The sequence below is a fragment of the Podarcis gaigeae genome (genome assembly GCF_964106915.1).
Source record: "Podarcis gaigeae genome assembly, chromosome: 2".
In the NCBI taxonomy this organism is placed as follows: Eukaryota; Metazoa; Chordata; class Lepidosauria; order Squamata; family Lacertidae; genus Podarcis; species Podarcis gaigeae.
In genome coordinates, this window is record NC_139679.1 from 14,664,914 (window position 1) to 14,692,784 (window position 27,871).

A 27,871-nucleotide genomic window follows, 5' to 3' on the forward strand; every position below is an offset into this window, starting at 1 on the left:
CCCATAACAATATTCTTCAAATCTGAAACTCTGTCCTTGAGCTGCCTAGGGGGGCACCCCAGGCTAGGGCATCTAAGATCTCCCTCCTGGAGTTTGCAGGGAGTTGTTTTGCTGTCTCGTGGGAGGTGTTTTTGTATGGTGGCATTGGAAGCTGTTATACCCAATCTGCTTAGGCATGAAGGCAGACCCACTGGAAATCTGTCTTGTCCCTCCTTGCCTAGATGTGCTGTCTCCCTCCCCTGCTTCAGCGCTTGCGGTCACTCGCTGACAGCAACCAGCCCCATCCCACACGCTGAAGCCAGCCAAGTCCTTCCCACCTGGGCCCGGAGGAGGAACTCCTAGGCGGGCAAGCTAGGTTTGCATATCCAGTTCAGGTGCTCTTGGAGGGTAGATGGGGCCCTGCAGGCTGCTTTGGAGATTGTCTGCCTGGCTAATACTACTGAGATGCCAAGCGATGAGCACCAGTGCCCTGAGTAAAAACCGCAGCTGCGTCTCCTATGGATCTAATGCCCTGATGGAAGGCATGGAGCATCTCAAGGGCTTAATTTCGGAGGACGGCCACAACAGAACCATCCAGTGCCCTCACAACCAGTGCTGCTTTGGTATCTGGAACCTGACCCAAGGACATCTCCAAGCCAAGTTGCAAGGTGAGGACCAAAGGTGGACGGAGGAGCTGCTACAATTCTTCCTTAGGGGGTTAGGTGGGAAAGGAGGCAGCAGTGGCGTAGTGTGGGGGGTGCAGGGGGGCGGCCGCACCGGGCGCAACATCTGGGGGTTAGGGTTAGGGGGCGCAAATCCACGGGTTAGGGGGCGCAAATTACTTGCCTTGCCCCGGGTGCTGACAACCCACGCTACGCCACTGGGAGGCAGGATGGGATGTGGTGGTTTGGCAGGAAGACGGAACGCCCAAAGCTCACATGATTTCGGATCCAAAGGGAGGTGGGATTTTAGAGCACGTAGATTTTAGAGACAAGGACTCTGCTGCATGGGAATGAGATGATGGGGACTCTACAAGCTTAGAACAAAGGGGTTTCCTTATGCCATGTCCGATTATGGGTCCATTTGGTTCAGTATTGTCTATACTGCCTGGCAGAAGCTCTCCATGATTTCAGACACAGTTCTCTCCCAGTCTTACCTGGAAATCCTGGAAACTGAACCCAGGACCTTCTGCAATAAAAGCATATGCTCTTATCATTGAGCTACAGTCTTCCCCAGCAATGCACACATTTCATCTCTAGATCCATAAGCCTGCAAGAGAGATGAAAGGGTCGTCAAGTATACCTGAGTGTCCCTAATGCAAGCTCTCTTCCCTGCCATCCCTTAAAAACTACTGTGCTAGACTGAATGTTCAAGCAGAAATATATTGGCACCGGGGTGGAAACAAAGCCTGGAAAATTAGCACCATGAGAAAGGGAGAAACTGAGCAGCAGCCTCTACTCGCTGCTGTTGATTTCTGCCAAATTAAAAGGCACGGGGATTCATCAAAAGTGATTCCTAGCAGCATAGAGTGTAGCACAAATGATCTGAGAGTTTTTACAGTGACTTCAGAGGGTTGTGCTGCCTTCTGCTTCCGGGATAATCCGGTTTGATGGATTTCCCAGGTTGATTTGTTGGAGAAGGGGTTGAGGGGCTAGTGGAGGAACAGCTCTGCACCATAGCTCTGTGGCTGGGTGCTGGGAACTGTAGCTTGGATCCAGTGGCGTAGCATGGGGGTGCAGGGGGGGCCGGCCACACCGGGCGCAACATCTGGGGGTTAGGGTGCGCAAATCCACGGGTTAGGGGGCGCAAATCCATGGGTTAGGGGGTGCAAATTACTTGCCTTGCCCCGGGTGCTGACAACCCACGCTACGCCACTGCTCAGGTCTGTGTGTAAAACTACAATTTCCAGGTGTCTTGGGTTGGGGAATGCACTTCAAATGTATGGTGTGTATGGAGCCTGTTTCTGTGTGTACACGGTAGATTCTACTGGCTGATTTGCAAGCACATTCATCATCTGATGTCTCATTTGCTGGATGATTTGCAGCCGAATGAGTGAATTGCTTCCACCACCACCTGGTCGAAGTGCTCTGCTTGATAATAAGTGAGAAGATATGAAATCATAGAACTGTAGAGTTGGAAGGGATCCCATGGGTCATCTAGTCCAACCCCCTGCAAAGCAGGAATCTCAGCCAAAGTATCCAATGTAGGAATGTGTACTGTCACATAACGGCTTGCCGGTGCAACTGAACACAGCTGAGGGGCTAAGGCAGAGCCTTCAGTTTAACAAAAAATGTGAAAAGTATTTTTCAATTTGTATACATGCTTGGCTGGACTCACCCACCCTGACATATGGCAGGTTACAAGCATGCCAAACGTTTCCTGCGTATTCAGTTTTACATTGTATGGTGATTTTGGTACCTAGGCTTCCACAAACAAGGACGTGGGTGGCGCTGTGGGTTAAACCACAGAGCCTAGGGCTTGCCGATCAGAAGGTCGGTGGTTTGAATCCCCGCAACGGGGTGAGCTCCCGTTGCTCGGTCCCTGCTCCTGCCAACCTACCAGTTCGAAAGCACGTCAAAGTGCAAGTAGATAAATAGGTACCGCTCCGGCGGGAAGGTAAACTGTGTTTCTGTGCGCTGCTCTGATTCGCCAGAAGCGGTTTAGTCATGCTGGCCACATGACCCGGAAGCTGTACGCCGGCTCCCTCGGCCAATAAAGCAAGATGAGCGCTGCAACCCCAGAGTCGGTCACTACTGGACCTAATGGTCAGGGGTCCCTTTACCCTTTACCTTACAAGCATGCCAAACATTTCCTGCGTATTCAGTTTTACATTGTGTGGTGATTTTGGTACCTAGGCTTCCCAAAACAAACTGCTTGAACCACGTCATGCTCAGAGAGAGTTGCACTTCACCACACATTTAATGCACATTCAACGCACATTTAAAGCATGTGGCTTCCCCCAAAACATCTTGTGAACTGTAGTTTGTTAAGGGTGCTGGGGAGGGTGAGGGGAAACTACAGTTCCCACAAATATTTGTGGGAAGTCACAGGCTTTGAATGGAGCCTTAAAAGTGTGGTGTGGATCTGCCCAATGATCACTTGGAGCCCTCATTTATTTATTTATTGCATTTTCCATCCCATTATTTTCCAAGAACATCATTTTTCTTCAGCTACTCCGTTTTATCCTCACAACGACCCTGTTATGGGCTAAGAGACAGTGACTGGCTGAAGGTTACCCACTGAGCTTCAGGGCTGAGTGAGAATTTGAAGTTGGGTTCTCCTCTGCTGTAGTCCAGCACTTTAACCACTATGCCACACTTACTGCGTTCCTCAGAATATGAGAGAGAAGAAAAAAACTAGTGGAGAACAGATAGCTGGGGGGTGTTTGCCTTAGAAATCGCTCCCAGCCAACATATATCAGACCCCAGCTTATTAAATGTATCGCTGCAAGACTTTAGTCCCTCATTGTAGCTGTTTGAAAAGATAAAAATGAAGTTTTAAAAGACGAAGAGAAAGCTCCCGGCTGGCGTTCTCACACACGCTGACCCTTCTTCCCTCCCTTCCAAAGAGGGCTGAGGAGCTGGCGGTTGCTATGGGGAGAGACGAGGAAGATGAGGTCAGGGTGCACCTTGCGCGAGCGTGTACCAAAAAAGCAGCAACTCCCACCTTTCCCTCTGCAGTTCGGCCGGGAGAGGAACCTTTTCGTTGCCACACGTGCAACTACCTGTGGCTCACAGTGGGAGCTCACCAGTCGCAGACTTCCCCACTGGAAGCCTGGCATTCCCTAACTCACCACAGAATCCCACCCGCTTCCACTCCTTGGCTAGTTACGCTGTGATGTTCTCCTGCTCAACTCTGCAAAAAAAAAAAAAAAAAACACAACCCCAGGCTTCCCAAGGATGTTAAGGAGAGCATGTGACTTGCAGCGGTTCTCAACCTGTGGGTCCCCAGATGTTGTTGGACTACAACTCCCATCATCCCTGAGCTCTGGCCTCGCTAGCTAGGGATAATGGGAGTTGTAGTCCAACAACATCTGGGGACCCACAGGTTGAGAACCGCTGCAAGGAAAGAGGGGCACCTCCCTAAAGCTGATGGCAGGTGAGGCAGAGCAGGCCTGAAGGAAAACCTTGCGTCAGGGCTGGGTAACTGAGGGCCACATTTCTTGCTAGGCAGCCTTCCAGGGGCCACATGCCAGTAGTGAGTGGGGCCAGAGGCAATCGGTGGGCAAAGCACTAGGTGCGAATTACAGTGGTACCTCGGTTTACCAACTTAATCCGTTCCGGAAGTCCGTTCTTAAACTGAGGTGCACTTTTCCCTAATGAGGTCTCCTGCCACCGGTGCCCTTACACCGTTCGGATTCTGTTCTTAGACTGAGGTAAAGTTCTCAAACCGGGACACTATTTCCGGTTTTGCGGAGTTTGTAAACCAAATTGTTTTAAACCGGAGTGTTCTTAAACCGAGGTACCGCTCTATATCTTTTTTCAGTAGACTACTACAGTGGTACATCCACTGTTACAGGGTTACAGACGCTTCAGGGTACAGACTCCAGTAACCCAGAAATAGTACCTCGGGTTAAGAACTTTGCTTCAGGGTGAGAACAGAAATCGTGCAGCGGCAGCAGGAGGCCCCATTAGCTAAAGTGGTACTTCAGGTTAAGAACAGTTTCAGGTTAAGAACGGACCTCCAGAACGAATTAAGTATTTAACCCGAGGTACCACTCTCTGTCTCTCTTCTCTTCCTCCATCCCACCTCCATCCACAGAAGCAAAAGGCACTATCAGAGTTCAAGGGCGCATTCCAGCCAAGCAAAAATATACAGAATGCAAAATAGGGCCAGTGAGGAACATGGGTGTAGCCAGGATTTTTGTTCTTTTGGGGAGGCACCAAAGTTGTTGAGCTTTTTTTTAGTTTTGTTTTTTGTTAGCATCCATGGGGGGGCAGTAGTGAAAGTATTATTATTACTATAATTGATTGATTGATTTAATTTGTATCCCATCCTATACCCACAGATCTCAGGGCGGTTCACAAGATAAAATCACAAAATTAAAACACAAAATGCATAATAAGACCAAGAACAAGAACCACCCAGTTATCCCCCCTCCTCCCCAACACATTTTAAAAGTACAGGCAGATTTTGCAGGCTATGGGCCAGCAGCAACCAGACCCAAAAAAAGGGGGGGGCATATGGGCCACTTGGCCCGGGCCTCCGATTCCAAAGGGGGCCTCGGTCAGCATATTCAAGACGAAGTTGCTTGATTTTTCCTGTGTAATTCAAGAATTCGCAGAAAAGAAAGCTAGGAAAGCATTTTTAAATGTAAATACTTAAAATAATATTTTCCCTATGTATTTTTAAAAAGCCCTATTGTATATCTATATTTTCCATTTTATATGCAGATACGGTTCAAGCCATGAAATAAAATTACTGTATTTTTCGCTCTATAAGACGCACCAGACCATAAGACGCACCTAGTTTTTGGAGGAGGAAAACAAGAAAAAAAAAAATTCTGAATCCCAGAAGCCAGTACAGCAAGAGGGATCGCTGCGCAGCGAAAGCAGCGATCCCTCTTCCTGTTCTGGCTTCTGGGATAGCTGCGCAGCCTGCATTCCTCCATAAGACGCACACACATTTTCCCCATACTTTTTAGGAGGGAAAAAGTGAGTCTTATAGAGCAAAAAATACAGTATTTGTTAGCATAACTTTTGTGGAAATTATTTATATACAGTGGTACCTCGGGTTAAGTTCTTAACGTTCCAGAGGTCCGTTCTTAACCTGAAACTGTTCTTAACCTGAAGCACCACTTTAGCTAATGAGGCCTCCCGCTGCTGCCGTGCTGTTGGAGCACGATTTCTAATCTTATCCTGAAGCAAAGTTCTTAACCTGAAGCACTATTTCTGGCTTAGTAGAGTGTGTAACCTGAAGCGTATGTAACCCAAGGTACCACTGTACTTACTTATTTATAAGTTTTCAGTTATCCCCAGGGTAAAAAAAGGGGGGGGGGCACATTATCTACCTGGCCTGGGCCTCTGCCTGTCTCTGCAAGACCCTGGCAGCAACCCAAGGAAGGTAGAATAGTAGCTCAGGGGAGACCGATATTGAGCACAACTTTGCACCCACCGCTCTTTGGCCCATAGCTGTTGGTTACCATAGAATGCTGCTATGGGTTCTTTCAAGTCGGAAGCTTCTCTCGTGATTCTTAGTGTGGGCTGGGCACTAATTCAGGGCAAACCAGTGTGGATGCTTGGAGATGAGAGACGCATGCCCACAATGCAGTGTCCAAATGCAGGATGAGAATCAGGATATGGACCAATGGTTAATAATAATAGTAATAATAATAATAAATTATTATTTATACCCCGACCATCTGGCTGAGTTTCCCCAGCTACTCTGGGCAGCTCCCAATCAAGTGTTAAAAACAGTACAGCGTTAAATATTAAAAACTTCCTTGAACAGGACTGCCTTCAGATGTCTTTTAAAGATACGATAGCTGCTTATTTCCTTCACATCTGAAGGGAGGGTGTTCCACAGGGTGGGTGCCGCTACCGAGAAGGCCCTCTGTCTGGTTCCCTGTAACCTCACTTCTCGCAATGAGGGAACTGCCAGAAGGCCCTCGGTGCTGGATCTCAGTGTCCGGGCTGAACGATGGGGGTGGAGACGCTCCTTCAGGTATACAGGACCGAGACGCAAAAATTCAATTTATCATCATATTTGAATTCTAGTCCCTACAAAATATGTGGGGGGGGGGGGGAGGACCCCAGGTCCCACAAGGACTAAGTGAGGGTTGGCTGAGGAAAATGGGAGGAACGGTGGAAATCAGATCTTGAATTCAAATCCCAGCACGATTATGGACTTCCTGGGACAGCCTTGAAGAAACTGTTCTCTCTTGGTCCCTTTCCTATTTACTACGGTGTTAACTTCATAGTGGCACATATATTTTTAAGACACTGAAGGACCTGCAGGCTGAATTTAAAGCCTCTTTTCCTGCTCATTGTTCTCTGCATTTGTATGCTGCTTCCCCCCCCCCCCCCCCTTTCCATCTGTTAAATTTATAGCTGTCTGGGGCACTTGCAAATCCGTGAAAAGCAGAAAAACAAAATAACATTTAAACTATGCAAACAAAGCAGATAAAACTGGCACACAAGGAGGGTGTGCCTGGAATCTAGCTCTCAAGGTTACGGAGATGCGATGTTCCCCTGATTAAACTGTTTATCTGAACTCCCTTCTTTCCCTGTCCCCCATCCCTGTCTTCTGCCCATCCAGGTTGCTGGATCAGTGAAAAAGATGCCTGCGATTCTGCAGCCTGTGAGTCTCGATCTTCTGAGGATGCCAAAACGGTTACTTTGTCCTGTAGGTGCAGATCTGATTTGTGTAATGCTAACATCAGCCATGTTGGGCCTGGAAAGAGGAAGGGTAAGGAGGTCTATGGGGTCAGGGGTCAGTGGGGAGTTACAAGATAGAACAGGCACCCCCAAACCTGGCCCTCCAGCAGTTTTGGGACTACAACTCCCATCATCCCTAGCTAACAGGACCAGTGGTCAGGGATGATGGGAGTTGTAGTCCCAAAACAACTGGAGGGTGGAGTTTGGGGATGCCTGGGATAGAAAGTCGAGAGGAGGAGGAGGAGGAGGAGGAGGCAGGGCATGGATCGCAACTGATCGGCAAATGTTAGGACCATTAAAGTGAGAGAAATCCGGGCACAAAAGAAGCTTTTTGGGGGGGAAGTTGCTGAGCTTTTTTGGGGGGGAAATTCAGACATTTTCCCAGTCCCCCCCTCCTGCAAATACTACTTCCATCATTTAAATTCCGGACATATGGCAACCCTAGAATAGAAACTAACAGCACAATCCTAACCACATGCATTAAAGCACATTGTGTACCCTATAAAAAAAACCAGGCAACATACTTTGTTAAGAATGCTTGACATTGTAGCTACAGTTCCCAGAATTCTTTTGGAAAAGTTAGGATTGCAACCATAGGGGTGTAATTCTAATACTGTGGTGAAGTAACGGACCCCTGGCCATTAGGTCCAGTCGTGGCCGACTATGGGGTTGCAGCACTCATCTCGCTTTATTGGCCGAGGGAGCCAGCGTACAGCTTCCAGGTCATGTGGCCAGCATGACTAAGCCACTTCTGGCGAACCAGAGCAGCACACAGAAACGCCGTTTACCTTCCCGCTGGAGCGGTACCTATTTATCTACTTGCAATTTGACGTGCTTTTCTGCTAGGTTGGCAGGAGCAGGGACCGAGCAACGAGAGCTCACCCCGCCGCGGGGATTTGAACCGCCAACCTTCTGATCGGCAAGTCCTAGGCTCTGTGGTTTTAAAACCACTGTATTCCCTTCCCATGTCTTTTCTTCCTCCCTCACAGTTCTATTTTCTTTTCGCTCCTGTTTCCTGCCCAGGCTTCCTCCAAACCCCTGTGAGAAGAGTTGTGTCTCCCCTCCCACATCCCACCCACAGGTGCACTCCTGCATATCAGGGGTGGGGGTGACCCACTCACTCAGCAAAGACCTTGAGAGTCTCGCAGGGAGGGAGCACACCACATTTCTGAGTCAGACTGATAAGTACAGTTTGGAGAAGCAGGAGCTGCTTACTCCGATGGGAACTATCAGATTGCAGGACTAGGGCTCCCTTCCAAAACATCTCCTCCAAAAAATGTCCTGAACCCAAATGGGGGTTCAAATGGAAGGGAGGGCAGAACTGGCTCTAATTCTCTGGTTTTCTAGCACTGGAAGCACAGGGGTGTCTATGGGTAAGCACAACAAAAGCACACATTCTAAGCCTGAGTCCTAGAACCTAGAACCATGGTTGGGTCAGCCCAGACATGAGGCAAGGTGAAGTGTGGCAGCAGGATACAAAGCAGGTGGATGGTTATCCTCACAACAACCTTGTGAGGTGGGTTCAGCCAGGAGTAGGCAGATTTCAGGCTTGACGTACCTACATTTTTTTTTTTACTAAAACTCTTAAACCCACTAACCAGTCACAGAAGCCACACAATGGAACAGGGGAGCTCTGCATGCTTAGAATTCAAGGTGTCTCACAACACATGCTCAGCCCAGGAATTTATTTTTGCAACCAGACATGACCTCCCAGCCCTTTCACACACAAACCACTCCTGCTTCTCCCTCTCCACTTCCCATTTTTTCTGCTTTTCAGCCACCTAATTCCGGGGGGGAAACAATCTTTTCGTTGTTGCTATTGTTAAACAATTGGGAGTGCAGAAACAGTTACTACTACGAACAGTGCTTTTTTCGGGGGGTACGTAGAGGTACGCATACCCCTAAACATTTTGTGAATCTTTGTACTTTTGTCCAGTTACTGTATTTATGTTCCCCCAATTTGAACTATAAAGTGGTGATCTTCTTGAGTCAAAATGAGAGTACCCCTAAACACTTTTTCATAGAAAAAAAGCACTGACCACGAATCACCCTGAAATATGTCAGCAGCAGATCGACATTTTGCTCACTCCTGGCTTAGGCTGAGATTTGACCCCAAACCATCCTCTGAGTGTCATGGCTGAGGGAGAAACTGAACCTGGCTCTCTCGTCTTGGCGGTTTAGCTTTGCTGAAAGCAATCTGTTTTGCAAACATCCCCAGAGACAAAAGAATGAGAAAAGAAAACAGCCATGTTCCCTCAGAGAAACTAGACTACACAGGGCACTCTTTCCCCCTCAGGAGTGCTACACTAGGCCTTGGCGAGATAAAGAAAGGAAACAAGCTAAGCATTGCTTTGCGAAACTGAAGATAGCTTTGCAGTGAGTGCAACCCAGGCTGCATTTTATTTTATACAGTGTACATCATGGGTAGGTAAACTAAGGCCCAGGGGCCGGATCCGGCCCAATCGCCTTCTAAATCCGGCCCGCAGGCAGTCTGGGAATCAGTGTGTTTTTACATGAGTAGAATGTGTCCTTTTATTTAAAATGCATCACTGGGTTATTTGTGAGGCCTGCCTGGTGTTTTTACATGAGTAGAATGTGTCCTTTTATTTAAAATTCATCTCTGGGTTATTTGTGAGGCATAGGAATTTGTTCATTTTTTTCTCTCCAAAATACAGTGGTACCTCAGGTTAAGTACTTAATTCATTCCGGAGGTCCATACTTAACTTGAAACTGTTCTTAACCTGAAGCACCACTTTAGCTAATGGGGCCTCCTGCTGCCCCCGTGCCGCCGGAGCACGATTTCTGTTCTCATCCTGAAGCAAAGTTCTTAACCTGAAGCACTCTTTCTGCGTTAGCGGAGTCTGTAACCTGAAGCGTATGTAACCTGAGGTACCACTGTATAGTCCGGCCCCCCAGAAGGTCTGAGGGACAGTGGACCGGCCCCCTTTTGAAAAAGTTTGCTGACCCCTGGCGTATGTTCTACTCTTTGCAGAATAGCGCAAGGAAAAGGCAGGTCCCTGCCCTCGCGAAGCTTTACAATCGATTGCAGCCTTTGCTAGCAGGTCCCTTTCAGCTATCTGGGGCCATGCGCAACTCCCGCCAGCCCCAGACAGAATGTGTAAGGGCCTTGTACTGTTGCTTCTTTTGCACATTTTTGCACAAAGTGTTGCAGTGACTGCATTTCTCGGTTCTCCTCCCCGCCCCCCGCCAGAACACTGCAGTTACCACAGCAAGGCCTTCAAACATGGGAAGGCAACGGGGAGGATGCAGGAATGTTGGCTGTCGAGATGAGAAGGGGGCTGCCTATGGAGTGGGAGATGTCCTTCCCGCCCCTGCCCAATTTTAATTTTAATTAAAACATCAGAGGAAAGTGCCGTGGAGATGGAGGGAAGCTGATGCCAGGGTTGGGCAAAGAGGTCTTGGAGAAGGACATGCCAGAGGCCTGCGAGCACCTGGAGGGAGGGAGGAGTGGCTGGTGGGATCCAAGCCCAAGGCTTGAAGCCAAGATGCTTGGGAGTGCACACCCTGGGAAAGGGGTTTGCAAGAGATTGTTCTCCTTCCTCCTCCTCCGAAATGTGGAACGCGCTGAACCGATTCTCCCACTGCAGTGGAGATGTTTGTGATCACCTTCCCCTCTTATCTCTGCAGCTGCGTCACTGCCCAGCGGGAACATCTGGATCATTACCTCCTGCATTCTTCTGCTCTTCCTGGGCTGTCTGGCGTTTCTAGGTATTGTGACTTTGGGGGTGGGGGCAAGGCATTTGCAATAAGGGTTGCTACACGGCATCATTCAGCTAGAGGCGAGGGAAGAAGGGAGCACATCTGCAGGCTGCTCATAGAACGGCGACAGGAGACTCTCTGCTGGCCTTGCATAGAAAACCCAAACACACAGAACGGGTGGCAGGAGTCAGCATTGCTGGGCACCAGCCGATGCCCAAAACTCAGCAGGGGCTCCGATGATGACCCCCCAAACCCATTGGCCTTACACTTCCTCCTGCCAGCTCTCTCCAAACATGTAAACAGTGACTTCGGCTTTGCCGTCTCCTGCGTAGCAATGCAAATTGGGCTGGTGATATGGACTGGATAAAAGCCCATATAGAGTCCTTACATACCGTATTTTTTGCTCTATAAGACTCTCTTTTTCCCTCCTAAAAAGTAAGGGGAAATGTGTGTGTGTCTTATGGAGCGAATGCAGGCTGCACAGCTATCACAGAAGCCAGAACAGCAAGAGGGATTGCTGCTTTCACTGCACAGCAATTCCTCTTGCTGTTCTGGCTTCTGCGATTCAGAATATTTTTTTTTCTTGTTTTCCTCCTCCAAAAACTAGGTGCGTCTTGTGGTCTGGTGTGTCCTATAGAGCGAAAAATACGGCAGGTTCCCTATTGGTAGGAGAGAATAACAGAGGCCAACCAGAGAATATTGAGAAGCAAAGCAGCTAGTAAGCTTGATCTTTATTGATCTGTTGCAACAGGGTGCTCCCCTCACATTCAGGAGAGAGGAGGAAACCAGAAAAATGGCGTCCAAGGCCTTATAAAGACTTTTGAAATTGCCACCCTCTAGATCAAGACCACCCTCAGAAACATCATGCATACATCACAGAAGGGGTGTAACCTAAGACCACCCCTCAGATATATCATACCTACATCACAGAAAAGGCAGTCTTAAAACATAAATTTGAATGTTGTTTTTCTCCTGTCATTGTTTATCTTCTGTCTGGCAGGTTACTGGGGAGCCTGACCAGTCTTTTGTAGCGATAAATACTTAGTTCCTGGGCCAGGTCACAGGCTCACACCCTATTCATATCTTAAATGTGCCCTTAAGACAGGATTTGTGAGGAAGGAGACAATGGGAGGTTTCCCACTTTGACCTTGCAGAGAAAACATTTGCTCAGTTTAGGAATCAAAATGGTTTCAGGTTGGTCTTCCTGTGCTGATCTATGTATGTGCTTGGTTGGTACGCTTATGAACATTACCATATATCTAAGACCTCAAAATTCCTATCACACAACACATGGCTTAACTATGGAACTCCCACCCACAGGAGGCAGTGATGACTCCCAACTTGGATGGCTTTAAAAGAGAATTAGGCAAACGCATGGAAGAGAAGTCTATGGGAGGCAGCAATGCTTCTGAATACAGTGGTACCTTGGTTCTCAAACTTAATCCGTTCCAGAAGTCCATTCCAAAACCAAAGCGTTCCAAAACCAAGGCACGCTTTCCCATAGAAAATAATACAAAACGGAATAATCCGTTCCAGGCTTTTAAAAACAACCCCTAAAACAGCAATTAAACAGCAATTTTACTATCTAGCGAGACCATTGAGCCATAAAATGAAAGCAATAATCAAAGTTAAGGTAAAGGGACCCCTGACCATTAGGTCCAGTCGTGACCAACTCTGGGGCTGCAGCGCTCATTTCGCTTTATTGGCCGAGGGAGGTGGCCTACAGCTTCCGGGTCATGTGGCCAGCATGACTGAGCCGCTTCTGGCGAACCAGAGCAGCGCACGGAAACGCTGTTTACCTTCCCGCTAGAGCGGTACCTATTTATCTGCTTGCACTTTGATGTGCTTTCGAACTGCTAGGTTGGCAGGAGCAGGGACCCAGCAATGGGAGCTCACCCCGTCGCAGGGATTCGAACCACCGACCTTCTGATTGGCAAGTCCTAGGCTCTATGGTTTCACCCACAGCGCCACCCGCATCTCGAAACCACTACATACCTCACTGAAATTTCAAGTTTGGGTGAGGAAAGGCTGAGCAGGATTTCTAGTGGCCAGAGATCGTGCCTCTTCATTGCCTTCACCCCTCCCCATGACCAGCAATACAAATTAGGCAAACACGTGAACACCTGCATAATTTCTGCAGGACTTTGATAATTTTGGGGCGCTTGTCTTACTGCAGGAGCAAATATATTTTTCTTTCCTTGCAGTTCTAAGGCAGTGGAAAGTCCTCGCTGTGCTCCTGAGCCCAGAAGAAAGCGGTGAGCTCACCAAGGTCACTACGAGCTCGGAGCCAAAAACCGAGAGGAAACTGCCCACACAGGAGCTTCCAGATCTCCAGTTCCTTCAGGTATCAGTTGTGGGGGACCCTGAGCCCACTGAGAGTCACCCTAGTTTGCTTGCTTTATGTTTCGGAGGCAGCCCAGTGCATTTGGGCACCTGAGGCGAAACACAAAATGGCGCTCCTCCCCACAGGGGAAGAAGGGGTGAGGGAAGATCTACGTCAGTAACAAGCACGCAGTAAATATAAACATGAGGAACAGGGTGGGAGCAGACCAGTAGCATCTCCTCTTTTCCAAAAGGAGGGAGCACTACTGAGGAGACGGCAGATCCAGCCTCCAAGGAGTGCATTGCAGCTGTTGCTGGCACCATGCATTTCTTGGAGGCCAGATCTGCTGCTCATGTGGATCTTGCTGCCTGAGGCAGTTGCCTCACTTTGCTTCATAGGTGGGCAGGCCCTGCTTCTCTTTTGCATCTGACCTTGCTACATCTCTCACACACACCTGTGTCGTTTTTGCCTTCTCCTTACAATCCTAACTGCTTCAAGAGGAATATTTTTGCCAGGCACCTAAAAATATCTAACAAAGGCACCGAGTGGACCTCCTTGGAGAGAGCATTCCACAACCAGGGAGCCACCACAGATAAGGCCCATTCTCTTGTTGCTGCCCTAAGGCAGGAGGAGGCACACAAAGAAGGGCCTCCGATGATGATCGCAAGGTCTGGATCGGTTCTTACTATTGCTCATGCCAGATGGTTGTGGTGGGAATTGTATTCCAAAGCACCTGAAGGGCGCCGGGTTGGGAAAGGCTCTTTCACCCAAATTCTTTTTGCCCCACAGGTTCTTCATGAGGGGCAGTTCTCCAAGCTGTGGCAAGGAACATTCCGCCAGCAGCCTGTGGCCATCAAAGCCTTCCCTGCGTTGTGCTACCGGCAATTTGCATCCGAGTGGGCTGTGCACAGCCTCCCGCTGATGAGCCATGACAACGTTGTGCAGTTTCTGGCTGCCGGGTGTGGAGGACCACACAAGGAACAGGGCGGCCTCCTGGTGCTGACGCTGTACCCTCTGGTGAGTGCCTCATGCAGGAACTAGTGATATGATTCAGGTTGTGCCCAGGCAATGGTGCACACAAGTGGTAATTTATACGTGTGTGTCTGGAGCAAATATTTGCCTGCATATAATAATGCACAAACATTATTTGCCTGATTACAAGCACAGCACGGTGCATTTTATGTGCTTGCCTTCTTGCTCTATAAGTTGGAACGACTCTGGGGTTGCTGTGCTCATCTCGCTTTATTGGCCAAGGGAGCTGGCATACAGCTTCTAGGTCATGTGGCCAGCATGACTAAGCCGCTTCTGGCGAACCAGAGCAGCGCACGGAAACGCTGTTTACCTTCCCGCCGGAGCGGTACCTATTTATCTACTTGCACTTTGACGTGCTTTCGAACTGCTAGGTGGGCAGCAGCAGGGACTGAACAACGGGAGCTCACCCCATCTCGGGGATTCAAACCACCAACCTTCCGATCAGCAAGCCCTAGGCTCTGTGGTTTAGACCACAGCGCCACCTGCATCTCTCTAAAGGAGTACAGTACTCCACAACTAAGACCTTATTCTCACAGTCAGCAGTCTTCTCAGTTCTGCAATTCTCACAAGCTTGCAGTTGTCAGACTGCTCTAGTTTATGTGCATTGAGTTGCATAGTGCTTTCTTCACAGGGGTCTCTACGGCATTTCCTCATGCAACATGTTTGTTCCTGGGATGTCACTCTCAAGCTAGGGTCCTCACTTGCCAGGGGCCTTGCTTTCTTACACAAGGAGCTGTGGAAGGAAGGTAAGAGGCAGTGGGCTCAGGGGTGCTCATCATCACCATTATGTGTTTTATTGTTCCTTAGATGTATGGGAAGGGGTGGTACCTCTGGTGGGGAACATGTTGTGCTCCTTCTGGGTAATTCGTCCACCAATGTTCTCATTGCTCTAATCTGTGGCTCCAAGAAGCTGTGAGCGACAGCAGCCACCCCGTGGGAACATCTGTGACTAGCTGGCTAAACCAGGTGAGGGCAGCTGATGGGTCTTAAACAGTGAGTTAGGGACTTCCCCTGCATGCAAGGACAGGTTCCAGTGGAAGGAGCGGGCGAGACCAATAGTGGGCCCAATGGACAAGAAGGCGCTTTCTGCACGAGCTGTAGAGGGTCATGTTATAAGAAAAACTGCTCCTTTTCCCTTATGGGCTATTCTGGAGCCCATATAGAGTTCTTAAGTAGGTTCCCTATCGGTAGGAGAAAATAACAGAGGCCAACCAGAATATACTGAGAAGCAAAGCAGCTAGTAAGCCTGATCTTTACTCAAGGGACTGTTGCAACAGGGTCCCCACTCACCACACGCAGGAGGGAGGAGAACCCTGAACTATGGTGCACAAGCCCTTATATCGACTTTTGAAATTGCCCACCCTGTAGCCCAAGACCACCACCCCTAAATATCATACATACATCACAGAAGGAGGTGGTCTACAGCAGAAATACATCACAGGAGGCGGTCTACAGCAGAAATCCTGCTTGCCAAGATACCTGATAATGGTCACTGATTGCATTGCCTGGGCTGACTGGCCATTCTTTTGTGATGTCTAATACTTTAGCTTCTGAATCCAGGTCACAGACTCACCTTACCCATACGCAAATACGCCCTTAAAACAAAAGCAAAAAAGACAATGGGAAGGCTTTCCCCATTTGCCTCCCTTACTGCAGAGGAATATTTGAGGTCATTGGGAGAGTCAAAATGGCTTCAGGATTGCTCTCCCATGCTATTTCAAAAACATGGTTCATTTTATTAGATATGTGTGCATTTATGAATATTCTATATTTGGGACCTTAAAATTCTTACAACAGTCGGATGGGACTCGTCAACCTGGGAAAGTAGCCCATCTAGGAGAAAGAAAATTCCCCTCCCCTGCTACCTGAGATCTGCTTGGGGGTCAAACCTTTTCCCATGCAACCCTGTGCTCTGTTTCTTCCTCTCTCTGCTTTCTCCCCGCTGCTCATTGTCTTGATAAGTTCATGGTGGATGAAGCCTGAGCTTTGGGTCAGCCATGCCACCGCTAACGCTCTTCCTCTTGGTACCAGGCCTGTATAAACCTGGGGTGGCACACCGAGACCTGAGCAGCCAGAATGTGCTGGTGCGGGAGGACAGGACCTGCGTCATCACGGATTTCGGCCTCGCCATGACTCTGCCTGGGCGCCACGAGGCGTGGAGAGAGGGTCCCACAGAAGGCATTGTCCGCAAGGTACCTGCATCGCTAAGGGACTGAACAGAACAAGAAGCAGTTTGGAGAGGGGTAGCACCAAGGCTTGGCAATATCGGGACACAAGAAGATAGTGGGGATGGCAATTGCAGGGCTGCTCAACCATTAGACAGAGGGAGCTGCTTCATGCGGGAGATGTTGTGGGGACGAAGCAGCCGCAGAGCGATAGAGGACACAGCTATGTGCCACGTGACATAAATATTGATTCTATAAGCTGCCTTGGAACTGGGCTGCGTAGGGCAAGGGAGTCCTCAGTGCTTTGCAAAACTTACTGCCTGCTGCTCTGGCTAAGGAAATTGCTCAAAATATGCAAAGTCTGCTTCCTTTATTCAGTTCACAGAATGTATTTCCTTTTCACATTTACACCCCAACTTTCCTCCAAGCCACTCAGTTTTCTCTCCTGTTGTATTTTAATTGCTGCAACCTGCCCAGGGACTTTAGGGTGAAGGGCAGGTAATAAATTGTAGTGATAACAGCAACAACAACAACCCTGTGAGGTAGTTTAGGCTGAGAGAGCAGAACAGCCCATCATCACCATGTGATTCATTTCAGCAGGGGTTTGAAGTCAAGTCTCTCTCTGGCTGGAAGACAGAACTCTAAAACACGATGCCTTTATCATCTTGGTTGCCCTCCTCTGCACACGATCCAGCTTGTCAGCATCCTTCTTAAACTGTGGTGCCCAGAATTGGACACAGTATTTCTAGTGTGGTCTGACTAAGGCAGAATAGAGCGGTACTACTACTTCCCTTGATCTGGGCACAATCCTTCTGTTGATGCAGCCTAGAATAGCATTAGCCTTTTTTGCTGCTGCATCACACTGTTGACTCATGTTCAGCTTGTGGTCCACCAAACCCCCTAGATGCTTTTCACATGTACTGCTAGCAAGCCAGGTATCCCCCACTCTATATTTGTGCATCTGGTTCTTCCTGCCCACGTGCAGAACCTTACATTTGTCCCTATTGAAATTCATTTTGTTAGCTTGCGCCCAGTTCTCCCATCTGTTAAGGTCATTTTGAATTCTAATTCTGTCTTCTGCAGCATTAACTACCCCTCCCAGTTAGGTGTCACCTGCAAATTTGATGAGCATCCCCTCAATTCTTTCCATTTAGCTTTGGCCCAGGGTGTACAAAGGCAGGATGTGCCCACTCTGAGCATAACCATTTCCTATCCAAAGCTTGCATTAAGCAGCTGGTGCCATAATTCACCCACATTCTCCCTAGGCAGGGGCTCCACGCTACATGGCTCCTGAAATTCTGGACGAGAGCTTGAACCTGCAAGACTTGGGCTCGGCGCTGAGGCAGGCTGACGTCTACTCCATGGCACTGGTGCTGTGGGAAAGCCTGATGAGATGCTCTGCACTCTTCCCAGGTGAGCAAACGAGAGAGAGGATGAAAGAGGCAGCCTAGCACTGCTCATCCACAGCCCCAAAGGTCATCACCCCATTATAGGACATGGGTGGCGCTGTGGTCTAAACTACTAAGCCTCTTGGGCTTGCCAATCAGAAGTTTGGCGGTTCGAATCTGCATGTCAGGGTGAGCTCCCGTTGCTCTGTCCCAGCGCCTGCTAACCTAGCCGTTTGAAAGCACACCAGTGCAAGTAGATAAATAGATACCACTGCGGTGGGAAGGTAAATGGCATTTCTGTGTGCTTTGGTTTCCGTCACGGTGTCCCGTTGCGCCAGAAGAGGTTTAGTCATGCTGGCCACATGACCTGGAAAGCTGTCTGGGGACAAACACTGGCTCCCTCACCCTGAAAGCCTTGCAACCCCATAGTCACCTTTGACTGGACTTAACCGTCCAGGGGTCCTTTACCATTTTTCATCACCCCATGCATCTTTTTATCAACATTATTCCCATTTCTAGGCGCTTCCAGGCTGTCTCTATTTTGGGGTGGGATTCGGTCACATACCGCCAAATTCGGGTTGTGCAGTTAGAGTTGGGGAGGAGGGTATGTCACAACAGAGCTACCAAAACACTAGACATTTTGCAATAAGGAGGATAACACATCGTCTAACCTCACTGCAAATAAATCCAATAGCTGACTGTTGTCTAATCTCCCTGCAAACAAGTCTGGGTGAAGGCCCAATGAACAGGTCATCTGGAAGCAGCCTCTGTCGTTCCACAAAAAATGTTTTTAGCTTTTCACAAATGCAACAAGCCAACAAATGGTGAGGCTGAACACAGAGCATTGCAGTTTTGGCAGCTTCTGGCTCACTCCCCTCCTGCTCCACCTTGGGGAGTTCAAAAAGCTCTCATGGGACAAGTGCTCTTTTAACTCCTAAAGCCCTTGCCCATGGCTGCAGAGTGGTCTGGCTCTCTTGCACACTGGCCGTCAGCAGTGTCAGTGACAAGCCTGTGCGCTCTCCAGACAGGGTCGGCCTGAGACCTTTTGGTGCCCCCAAGATCTGGGCTCACGCCCTGGTGGGGTGAGAGCAGTATGCTGCCCGAGGAGGGTTGCTTCATTGGTGCACTGGCCATGCCAGGGCAGCAAGCTAGCTTAGGGGCTGCAGGGCAGACCACAATGATGCACCTTTCTAGAGACTTTCCACCCCTCAAAATTTGCCACCTGAGGCAGCTGCCGCACTCTGCCTCCAGCTAGAGCCGGCCCTGTCTCCGGATGCTGTTGGGCTCCTTATCCCATCAGCCCCAGCCAGCAGAGCCAATGGGCAGGAATGATGGGCTCCAGCAACACTCGGAGGGCCACAGATTCCTCATTCCTGATCTATAGCTATTTGAGCCGCTGGCACTGTTAGAAGGTGGTTCTGCTCCCTGAGGCATACTGCCACCTGGTTTGCAGATGCTCCCGCCTTGTGACAGTGGCCTCAACTTCCACCTCAAGGTCCCACTGCCAGATGCAGGGAAACAGGATGGCTTCTGAAGTGAGGGTGATGGTGTGGATTGTGCTACCACCTGGTGACAGTTCCAGGGCATGGCATGCTGTTGATGAAAAACAAGCGTTTTCTGCTCACGCACTCAGCTTTTGGGGTGAGATTGAGCTCCTGGCATGAGGGTATCTTGGGAGGGTTGCCATATGCCCAGAATTTCCTGGACATAGCCGGAAACAGTGTTCAGGCGGAAATCGGAAATCACCATGTCAGAAGTTGGTGAATTTCCTTTAAAATAGCTGTGTCCGGATTTTCACTTTTTGAAATATGGCAACCCTATACAGTGGTACCTCTGGATACGAACGGGATCTGTTCCAGAGCCCCGTTCACATCCTGAAGTAAACGCAACCCACATCTGCATGTGCACGGGTCACGATTCGCCGCTTCCGCGCATGCGCGTGACGTCACTTTGACCGTCTGCGCATGCACGAGCGGCGAAACCCGGAAGTAACGCATTCCGTTACTTCCAGGTCGCCACGGAGCACAACCCGAAAGCACTCAACCTGAAGCAACTTCAACCCGAGGTATGACTGTATCTTGGTATTCATGCTATCTTCCATTCTCGCACAGTTTCCTTGATCGTCTCCCTCTTTCTGTTCTTCAGACATTTATATTCCTGACAAGAGCCTTCTCACTTTGCCTTGAGAGTTGTCCTGTTCATCAGCCTTGTGAGTCATGGCTTTGCTGAGTCACAACATGGCTGGCACCTGGAGTCCCCGGCCTGTTGCTAGGGCCCGGGGCCCTGGGGCCCCACCGCTAAAGCCTGCCCTGAGCAACAGTTTTACAGTGCTTAAAGTGTGGAAGCAGCCAAACCTAAGAAATGCATATTTTTGCTAGTTAGCATGAGGTGGAGTTAGTTCTACAGAGCTGTATTGCTGATAGGCAGACTATAATATATAGACTCAGACTATAGAAATACAATTGGTAGAGAGGGCTCTGTGTGATGTCATTTCCCCTTCTCTCCTGGAAAAGAAGGAGCATATAGTGCTTCCTGTTCCTCTCTCACTTCCTTTTGACCAGCCATGAGGGCAGCCATGTTTTGTGCTTGCTCCATCTCCTGGCACATGCCTGACCCTGGTTATACTGTAAACATAAGTATTTTGCCGCATAGGTTTTACTGCTGCCATTTCTGTGAACCGATGCATATAATAATAATAATAATAATAATAATAATAATAATAATAATAATTTTTATTTATATCCCGCCCTTCCCAGCCGAAGCTGGGCTCAGGGCGGCTAACAACAATCAAAATAGTTCAACATTCTAAAAACATTAGTAAGTAAATCTCAATTTTAAACTTACTTTACAAGTTTTTGCCAGATTCTTTTTTCTTTTTTAAAATAATTTTATATTACATTTTTCCACCATAATAACACAAGCCACAAAGCAGAATAATACACAGAAACAGAAAAGGAAAAGAAGAAGAAGAAGAAGAAGAAGAAGAAGAAGAAAGAAAAGAAAAGGAAAGGGGGGAAGGGAGGGGGGAAGGGGGGACAATAAACAAATAAACAATAATAACAAACTTAATTCTTCACAAATCCAACTTTTTAAACATCTTGATTGACTTCCTCAAATCCCGCCCCTCTGAGTTTCCTTGTAATTTAAAAGTAACAGCTTTCCAATATCATCATTAAACTAAAACAATTTCCAATTATAGTCATCTTATTCACTTTTCTTGACATTCTGAATCCCATTTATTTAATTATAACTTAATTTGTCCTAGGCCTATTTGTTTCTTTCAAGTAATTTCTAATTTTTTATATTACAATATTTGTTCAAATAGTCCTTGAATTTCCTCCAGTCCTCTTGAAACTCCTCTTCTTTCTGGTCGCAGATTCTTCCAGTCAGGTCAGCTAGCTCCGAAAAGTCCATCATCTTCATCTGCCAATCTTCCACTGTTGGTAGTTCTTGTATTTTCCAATTTTTAGCAAGTAATATTCGAGCGGCCGTTGTGGCATACAAAAATAATTTAACATCTTTCTTGGGCAATTCTAAACCTGTTATTCCAAGGAGAAAGGCCTCTGGTTTCTTAATAAATGTATATTTCAACATTTTTTTCAGTTCATTATAAATCTTCTCCCAGAAGTCTTTCACCTTGGGACAAGTCCACCACATATGGAAAAAAGTACCTTCTTTTTTACATTTTACATTTTTACATTTCCAACAAAGATTATCACTTTTGTGATAAATCTTTGCTAATTTTACAGGGGTCAAGTACCATCTATACATCATCTTCATAATATTTTCCTTTAACATCGTACATGCAGTGAACTTAACCCCTTTCCTCCATAGCCTCTCCCAGTCCTCCATCATTATATTATGTCCCACATCCCTTGCCCAATCAATAATGACCGATTTAACTTGTTCATCCTTTGTATGCCACTCCAACAACAAACTGTACATTTTAGACATATTCTTATCATTAGTATCTAACAACTCCGTATCCAATTTGGTTTTTTCTGTTGCAAAACCATTTCTCTTATCCATCTTATATAATTCGTTAATTTGATAATATTGCAACCAATTCATTTTATCTTTAATTTGTTCAAATGGTTTTAATTTAAAACCTTCCTGATTCTCTAACAACAAATCTGAACACCTCAACCGTTTGTTTTCCATATTTAACTTTTTTTGGGCCTGTACTTCCATTGGTGAAATCCATTTTGGTGTTTTTCTTACTAAGAGATCTTTGTATCTAGTCCATACATTGTATAATGCCTTTCTAATTAATTCCAAATCGATTATCCAGTCCCTCCAAGTTTTTGCCTGATTCTTTGTTAAGCAGGGTGAGAAGGGGGAAGGAAACCAGATTACTTTCTTAGCTTCACGTGCTCAAAACAATTCCTGTGCTTTTAATTTTGCTGCCAAGGATGGGATTTTGAAACTATTCAACCCACACACATAGGTGCCTGAAGGGATAAGTTGCAATTAAGAGATCCTCTTCTGCCCATGAAAACCCATCCCACACAGGGAGCACCAGGAAGCGTGGAGCCACCATTTAAATGTATTTATTATTTATTAAATTTCTATACTGCCCTATATCTGCAGGTCTCTTAAATTTCCAACAATGACCCAGAATGATTGCTATGGGAAGGGCATTGCAGCAGATTTAAATGGCAGCTCCACACTACCTGGTTCTCATTGATGAGCTGCTGCCCATCATCACCAGGTAAGCCTGCCATTGGGCCTGCTCACTGGCAAAGCAGAGGGATCCCAAGAGAGCACTTTGTCCTCTCAAAACTGGAGCTGGCCCAGAGTGTGTAGCCAGGAGGGGCAGGGATGCCATCAGTGATGTCAAAGGCCAGTCGTATGGTAGTGCTCATCAAGCTTCCCCATGTTCAGGTTGCTGCCAGTAGCTAAGAGGGATCAGGGCCCAAAAGCAGTGGCGGTTGGGGTGTCTGTGTGGTGTGAGCGCAGTGGCAGGAGTACCTAGTTGGGTCTGCTGCTGTGTCCACACCGCACTGGATTCCTTACCTCTTGGTTACCAGCAGTAAGCAACACCACCCTGCTTCAGGCCACAACTATCAAAGGTACCATCCAATGTTTGTTCATGACACTCACCAAGGATATTCAAGACAGGAACCGCAATACACAGCAGCTCCACTAGTTGGGCAAAGAAGGACTCCCCAACCCCCCTCTCCAATATGTTGTAGCTTGAATGCTGGGAACATGCTGTATCCTCCAAGCTGAAGTGCTTCTGTGAGGGGATGTCTGTTTTTTGGGTCTACCTACCCAGTGCTGGACTTACATATCAGCTAAACCAGCTATAGCTTAAGGCCCCACTCTCGTGGGGACCCCCAAAAAAATTAAGGAAAAGAAACTGGATGCACATTTCCAATTGTATTTCAGTTCAACAATTACAAATACATATTATTTTTTGTGTGCAAATGGCTCTAGATACCTATTAGGTCCATAAATTACCATATAGCATATACAGTGGTGCCCCGCAAGATGAACGCCTCGCAAGACGAAAAACCCGCTAGACGAAAGGGTTTTCCGTTTTGGAGGCGCTTCGCAAAACGAATTTCCCTATGGGCTTGCTTCGCAATAAGAAAGCCCATAGGGAAATCTCTGGGGACCTCTTTTAAATGCTAGCGGTGGGGAGCAAAGCCTTTCCCCCCCCTCCGGCCTTCAGAAGAGGTCCAGGAAGGCCGGCGGGGGCCGAAAGGCTTTGCTCCCCACCGCCAGCATTTTAAAAGCAGTCCGGGATAGCAGGGAAGCGCTTCCCGCTATCCTGGATGGCTTTTGAAGGCAGGCGGGGGGGAGCAAAGACTTTTACCCCCCGCCCGCCTTCAGAAGAGGTCCTGGACTTCAGAAGAGGTCCTGGACTGAAACAGCGCTGCGTTTCTCCGCTCTCCCGGGAAGGCAGGCAGCGGGGAGCAAAGACTTTCGCCCCCCGTCGGCCTTCAGAAGAGGTCGGGGGACAGACTGTCCCCGGACCTGGTCTGAAGGCGGTTTCCATAGGAACGCATTAATTGATTTTTAATGCATTCCTATGGGAAACCGTGCTTCGCAAGACGAAAAACTCGCAAGACGAAAAGACTTGTGGAACGAATTAATTTCGTCTTGCGAGGCACCACTGTATTCAACACAATTTGTTGTTGACAAAGGACAGCTGGACATATAAATGGCCCCATTACCTTCAGTAGCTTTAGGGCCTTATCAAACCTAAATCCGGCCCTGTACCTATCACTGCTGTTTGGGTTAGCAGAGTGATTAAGCCTCCAAATCTAGGCTACAGGCACTTTATGGAGCTCCTGCATGAAAGCTTAAAAAAAAAATCCACTTGGTGGCACTCAACACAGTAACTATAACACTGGATAATCTCTGTGATTTGACCTAACTCACAGCAGGGCTGAGAGATGCTGGCATGGACACTCGCCCCCACACAACTAGGCTGAGCTCACTGAAAGCCGTTTCAGACGTTACAGCTGCCATGCGGAAATAATATTTAGCAGTCTCTGAACGGGGCCTCTGAAGTAGGAACAGGTTCTAGATTGTGGGGTGCTGGTAGTGCAGTGAGCCTGTTGTGCTGACAAGATGGAAATCCCCTATCTTCAACCTCACCAGCTTCTGCCTCTCTCCAGAAAACAGGGTCCCTGACTTCCAGCTAGCCTATGAAGCAGAACTGGGCAGCAACCCTACATATAGTCAACTGCGGAGTCTGGCTGTGGTGGAAAGGGGTCGGCCGGCCATTCCAGCTGCTTGGAGGAGAATTGGGCAGGTAAGGTGAAGAAAGGTCTTTGCTCTTGTGATAGGAATTTTGAGGTCTTAGATATATGTTAAATGTTCATAAGCGTACCAACCAAGCACGTACATAGATCAGCACAGGAAGACTGACCTGGAACCATTTTGATTCCTAAACTGAGCAAATGTTTTCTCTGCAAGGTCAAAGTGGGAAACCTCCCATTGTCTCTTTCCTCACAAATCCTGTCTTAAGGGCACATTTAAGATATGAATAGGGTGTGAGTCTGTGACCTGGCCCAGGAACTAAGTATTTATCATTACAAAAGACTGGCCAGGCTACCCAGGCAATCCAATCAAGTAACCTGCCAGACAGGAGATAAACAAGGACAGGAGAAAAACAACATTCAAATTTCTGTTTTAAGACCGCCTTTTCTGTAATGTAGGTATGATGTATCTGAGGGGTGGTCTTAGGTTACACCCCTTCTGTGATGTATGTATGATGTTTCTGGGGGTGGTCTTGATTTACAGGGTGGCAATTTCAAAAGTCTTTATAAGGCCTTGTGCTCCATTTTTCTGGGTTCCTCTGTTGCAACAGATCAATAAAGATCAAGCTTACTAGCTGCTTTGCTTCTCAATATTCTCTGGTTGGCCTCTGTTATCTTCTCCTACCAATAGGGAACCTATTTAAGGACTCTATATGGGCTCTTGGATACCCCATAAGGAAAAAGGGCAATTTTTGTTTACAACACTCTCCCAAAGGGTCCTGCTTGAGAATCTGCTAAGGGTTTTGAAATCTTGGGGCGCCTGCAAAACGTCAGTATTTTGTGGGAGCGATTCACTCACGAACCAGAACTTTGGGTTTGCACAGTTAAAGTGGATTCAAAGAGCTCTGCCATTCTAGGGCAACAAATCTTGCCCCAGTGCTGCAGTCATTCTTGGTTAAGGAATGATAATGAAAACTCGAACTGCGGGTGGGAGAGGAGGGAGGGAAGTGTTTTTAATATGGAGGGAGAAAGACGCATAATCTTTCGCAGTTTATAGCAACTTTGCGAATCAGCCTACCGATATTAGCAGATGATTGAAATGAAAACATTGTCTGCCCACACGGAAGTATGTCAGTCGTTTATGGTACTGCAAAGGGGGTGACAAAATGGCTGCCAGTCTTTTTAAATATATAAAATGGCAGCCACTGTGTTACTTAGAAGCCTGCTTGCTAGCCATTAAAATAGGGTTGTCATATTTCAAAAAGTGAAAATCCGGACACAAAGTTGTTGAGCAAAACTCGAAATCCGCCAAAGCCTAGACATCTAGACTTCTGACATCGCTTGCCATATGTCCAGATTTTCCCAGACATTTCAGCGATCTCCTGTTCCAGCCTTTTGCCTGGCAGGGGGGCCAACACAAAACCTTGGAGTCAGCTTGAGGTCAGCAAAAGAGAATAAGAGCATTTAAGACAGCCAGAGACCTTTCGGAAGCTGAAGATGGCAGAGATCTGGGAGCAAAGGTCTAAGGCAGGGATATGTAAGGAGATAAGAATGGGAAGAGGGTGGGGCGAGCCTGAGGAAAACCTTGAAGGCAAAAGCAAGGACTGTAGAGCTAGAGGCGAGAGGAGGAAGAAAGCCAGTGGAGGGATGAGAAGAGGCCCATCTCACTTGCAGACAAGTGGGTTGTTTGTTTTTGCAGACCTGTTTTAAAGCCAACATTTCATACAGTTCCAAACATCTGCCCCTGCTATAGCTTCCCACTATAATGAATCTTCCAGTTCTCTGTGTCTCCTGACACCCATTGCCGCTTCTCTGTGTTTCTCCCTAGGCTGCTGCCTGTCTACAGGAGCTCCTCGAGGACTGCTGGGATCCTGAACCAGAGGCTCGCTTGCAAGCTGAATGTGCCCATCAGAGGCTGCAGAAGCTGTATGCTGAGGGCCTCGTGAAAGAGTTATGACGAGGCTGAAACACATCATGCTTCACAGTCTGTTTACCTAGACATCAGCCCTTGCTTAAATAGTTCTTTTGCCTTTTGTCAAGAATAAGCAGCCATGAAGGAAAGTCCCACCATGCATGGCTTCTCACCATGATTTTGGACCTCATCAGAGTGGAATAGATGTGTTTCGTTTCCTTTGTTTTTATAAACCTTGTCCACTTAATCAACTCAATGAGCTCTGTCCACTTAGTCAACTTGAATTGCACTTGTTTACCAGTGGGTCCCAACCTGCACCTTCCTCTCGTTTCATCTAGCCATTCTTGGGCTTTCCATCACTTGAATCTTCCCATTCCTACATCACTTCCTGCAGCACTGCAAAAGCCATTTATATACTATGATTTGGGCTGGGAACCCAGGCATATTTTCCTAGGAGTAAGGATCACTGGGACTTAACTTCTTAGTAGATTTACATAGGACTGCCGTGTAAGATGCCAAACTGGTACTGGGCACAAAATTCAGTATCCTAATAATGTCTGTTTTTCTGTCAAGCAAAAGACAAGTCCCTATCCTTTTATGCAGTAAAAATAGGCTTAAAAGGATATGTGCAATGGCTAGTTAAGGGAGGGCTGATGGGTGGGCTTCAGTGCTCAGTGGAGCTACTTGCCGCTCTTTGTCCAGCAGCAATAAAACAAATATATGCACATTTGCCACAAACAAAATAAGTTTATACAAGGCATTTGGCCTGATACCCCAGATAACTGCTGCCAGGACTTCAGAGTCCTTCACATATTGCTGGTACTCAAAGATTTGACAAATTGCCCTCTTTGAACAGGTATCTCGTAAACTAAACATGTCCAAAGGGCAGAGCTTGAATGACCATTTTTTGCTATACGGCATGATTTTATTTCTTACACAAATATTGAGGCACATTGTCCCCCAGTATCACTGGTATATGCAAAATGCCTGACTCATCGGAGACTTTGTGGAATCTTTATTCTTAATAATGATGGAACTCCCAGGTGGAGAATACTTTTATTTTTATATATCTTGTAAAGGGAATCGTTCTATGAGTCAGTACTTTGTTATTATCCCTCTGAAGCTGAGCTGTATCTTTGTGCTTTTGTCCCTCCTGGCTGTGACGTTTTATGGTTTACATTTTTTATTCTTTGTTTTCTCTCTCTTTTTGTAATGTTTGCACTTTTTAAAACAAAATCAATAAAATATTAAATATACAAAGTC

General features: G+C 47.5%; 1 protein-coding gene across 2 annotated transcripts; it reads left to right on the forward strand.

Annotated features, from left to right (window-relative positions):
• Positions 1–29: 29 nt before the first annotated feature.
• AMHR2 (anti-Mullerian hormone receptor type 2) lies at positions 30–27,871 on the forward strand. 2 transcript variants are annotated; one of them, XM_083728914.1, is made up of 10 exons: positions 30–647; positions 7,237–7,386; positions 11,004–11,084; positions 13,280–13,419; positions 14,188–14,415; positions 15,062–15,176; positions 16,462–16,622; positions 17,861–18,008; positions 24,613–24,749; positions 26,525–27,871. In XM_083728914.1, the coding sequence occupies exons 1-10, from the start codon at positions 392–394 to the stop codon at positions 26,651–26,653; spliced, it is 1,545 nt and encodes a 514-aa protein (XP_083585040.1). In that variant the 5' UTR covers positions 30–391; the 3' UTR covers positions 26,654–27,871. The 2 variants fall into 2 exon arrangements, with proteins under 2 accessions (XP_083585040.1, XP_083585041.1); XM_083728915.1 differs by having other exon boundaries at positions 31–647; positions 7,237–7,323.

Excerpts from the sequence above, each read along its gene's own strand:
- AMHR2 (XM_083728914.1), top strand. The coding sequence starts at position 392 with ATGGGGCCCTGCAGGCTGCTTTGGAGATTGTCTGCCTGGCTAATACTA. Across the intron at positions 15,177-16,461 it reads CAAGGAGCTGTGGAAGGAAG|GCCTGTATAAACCTGGGGTG; the intron begins GTAAGAGGCAGT and ends TCTTGGTACCAG. Across the intron at positions 16,623-17,860 it reads CAGAAGGCATTGTCCGCAAG|GCAGGGGCTCCACGCTACAT; the intron begins GTACCTGCATCG and ends CATTCTCCCTAG.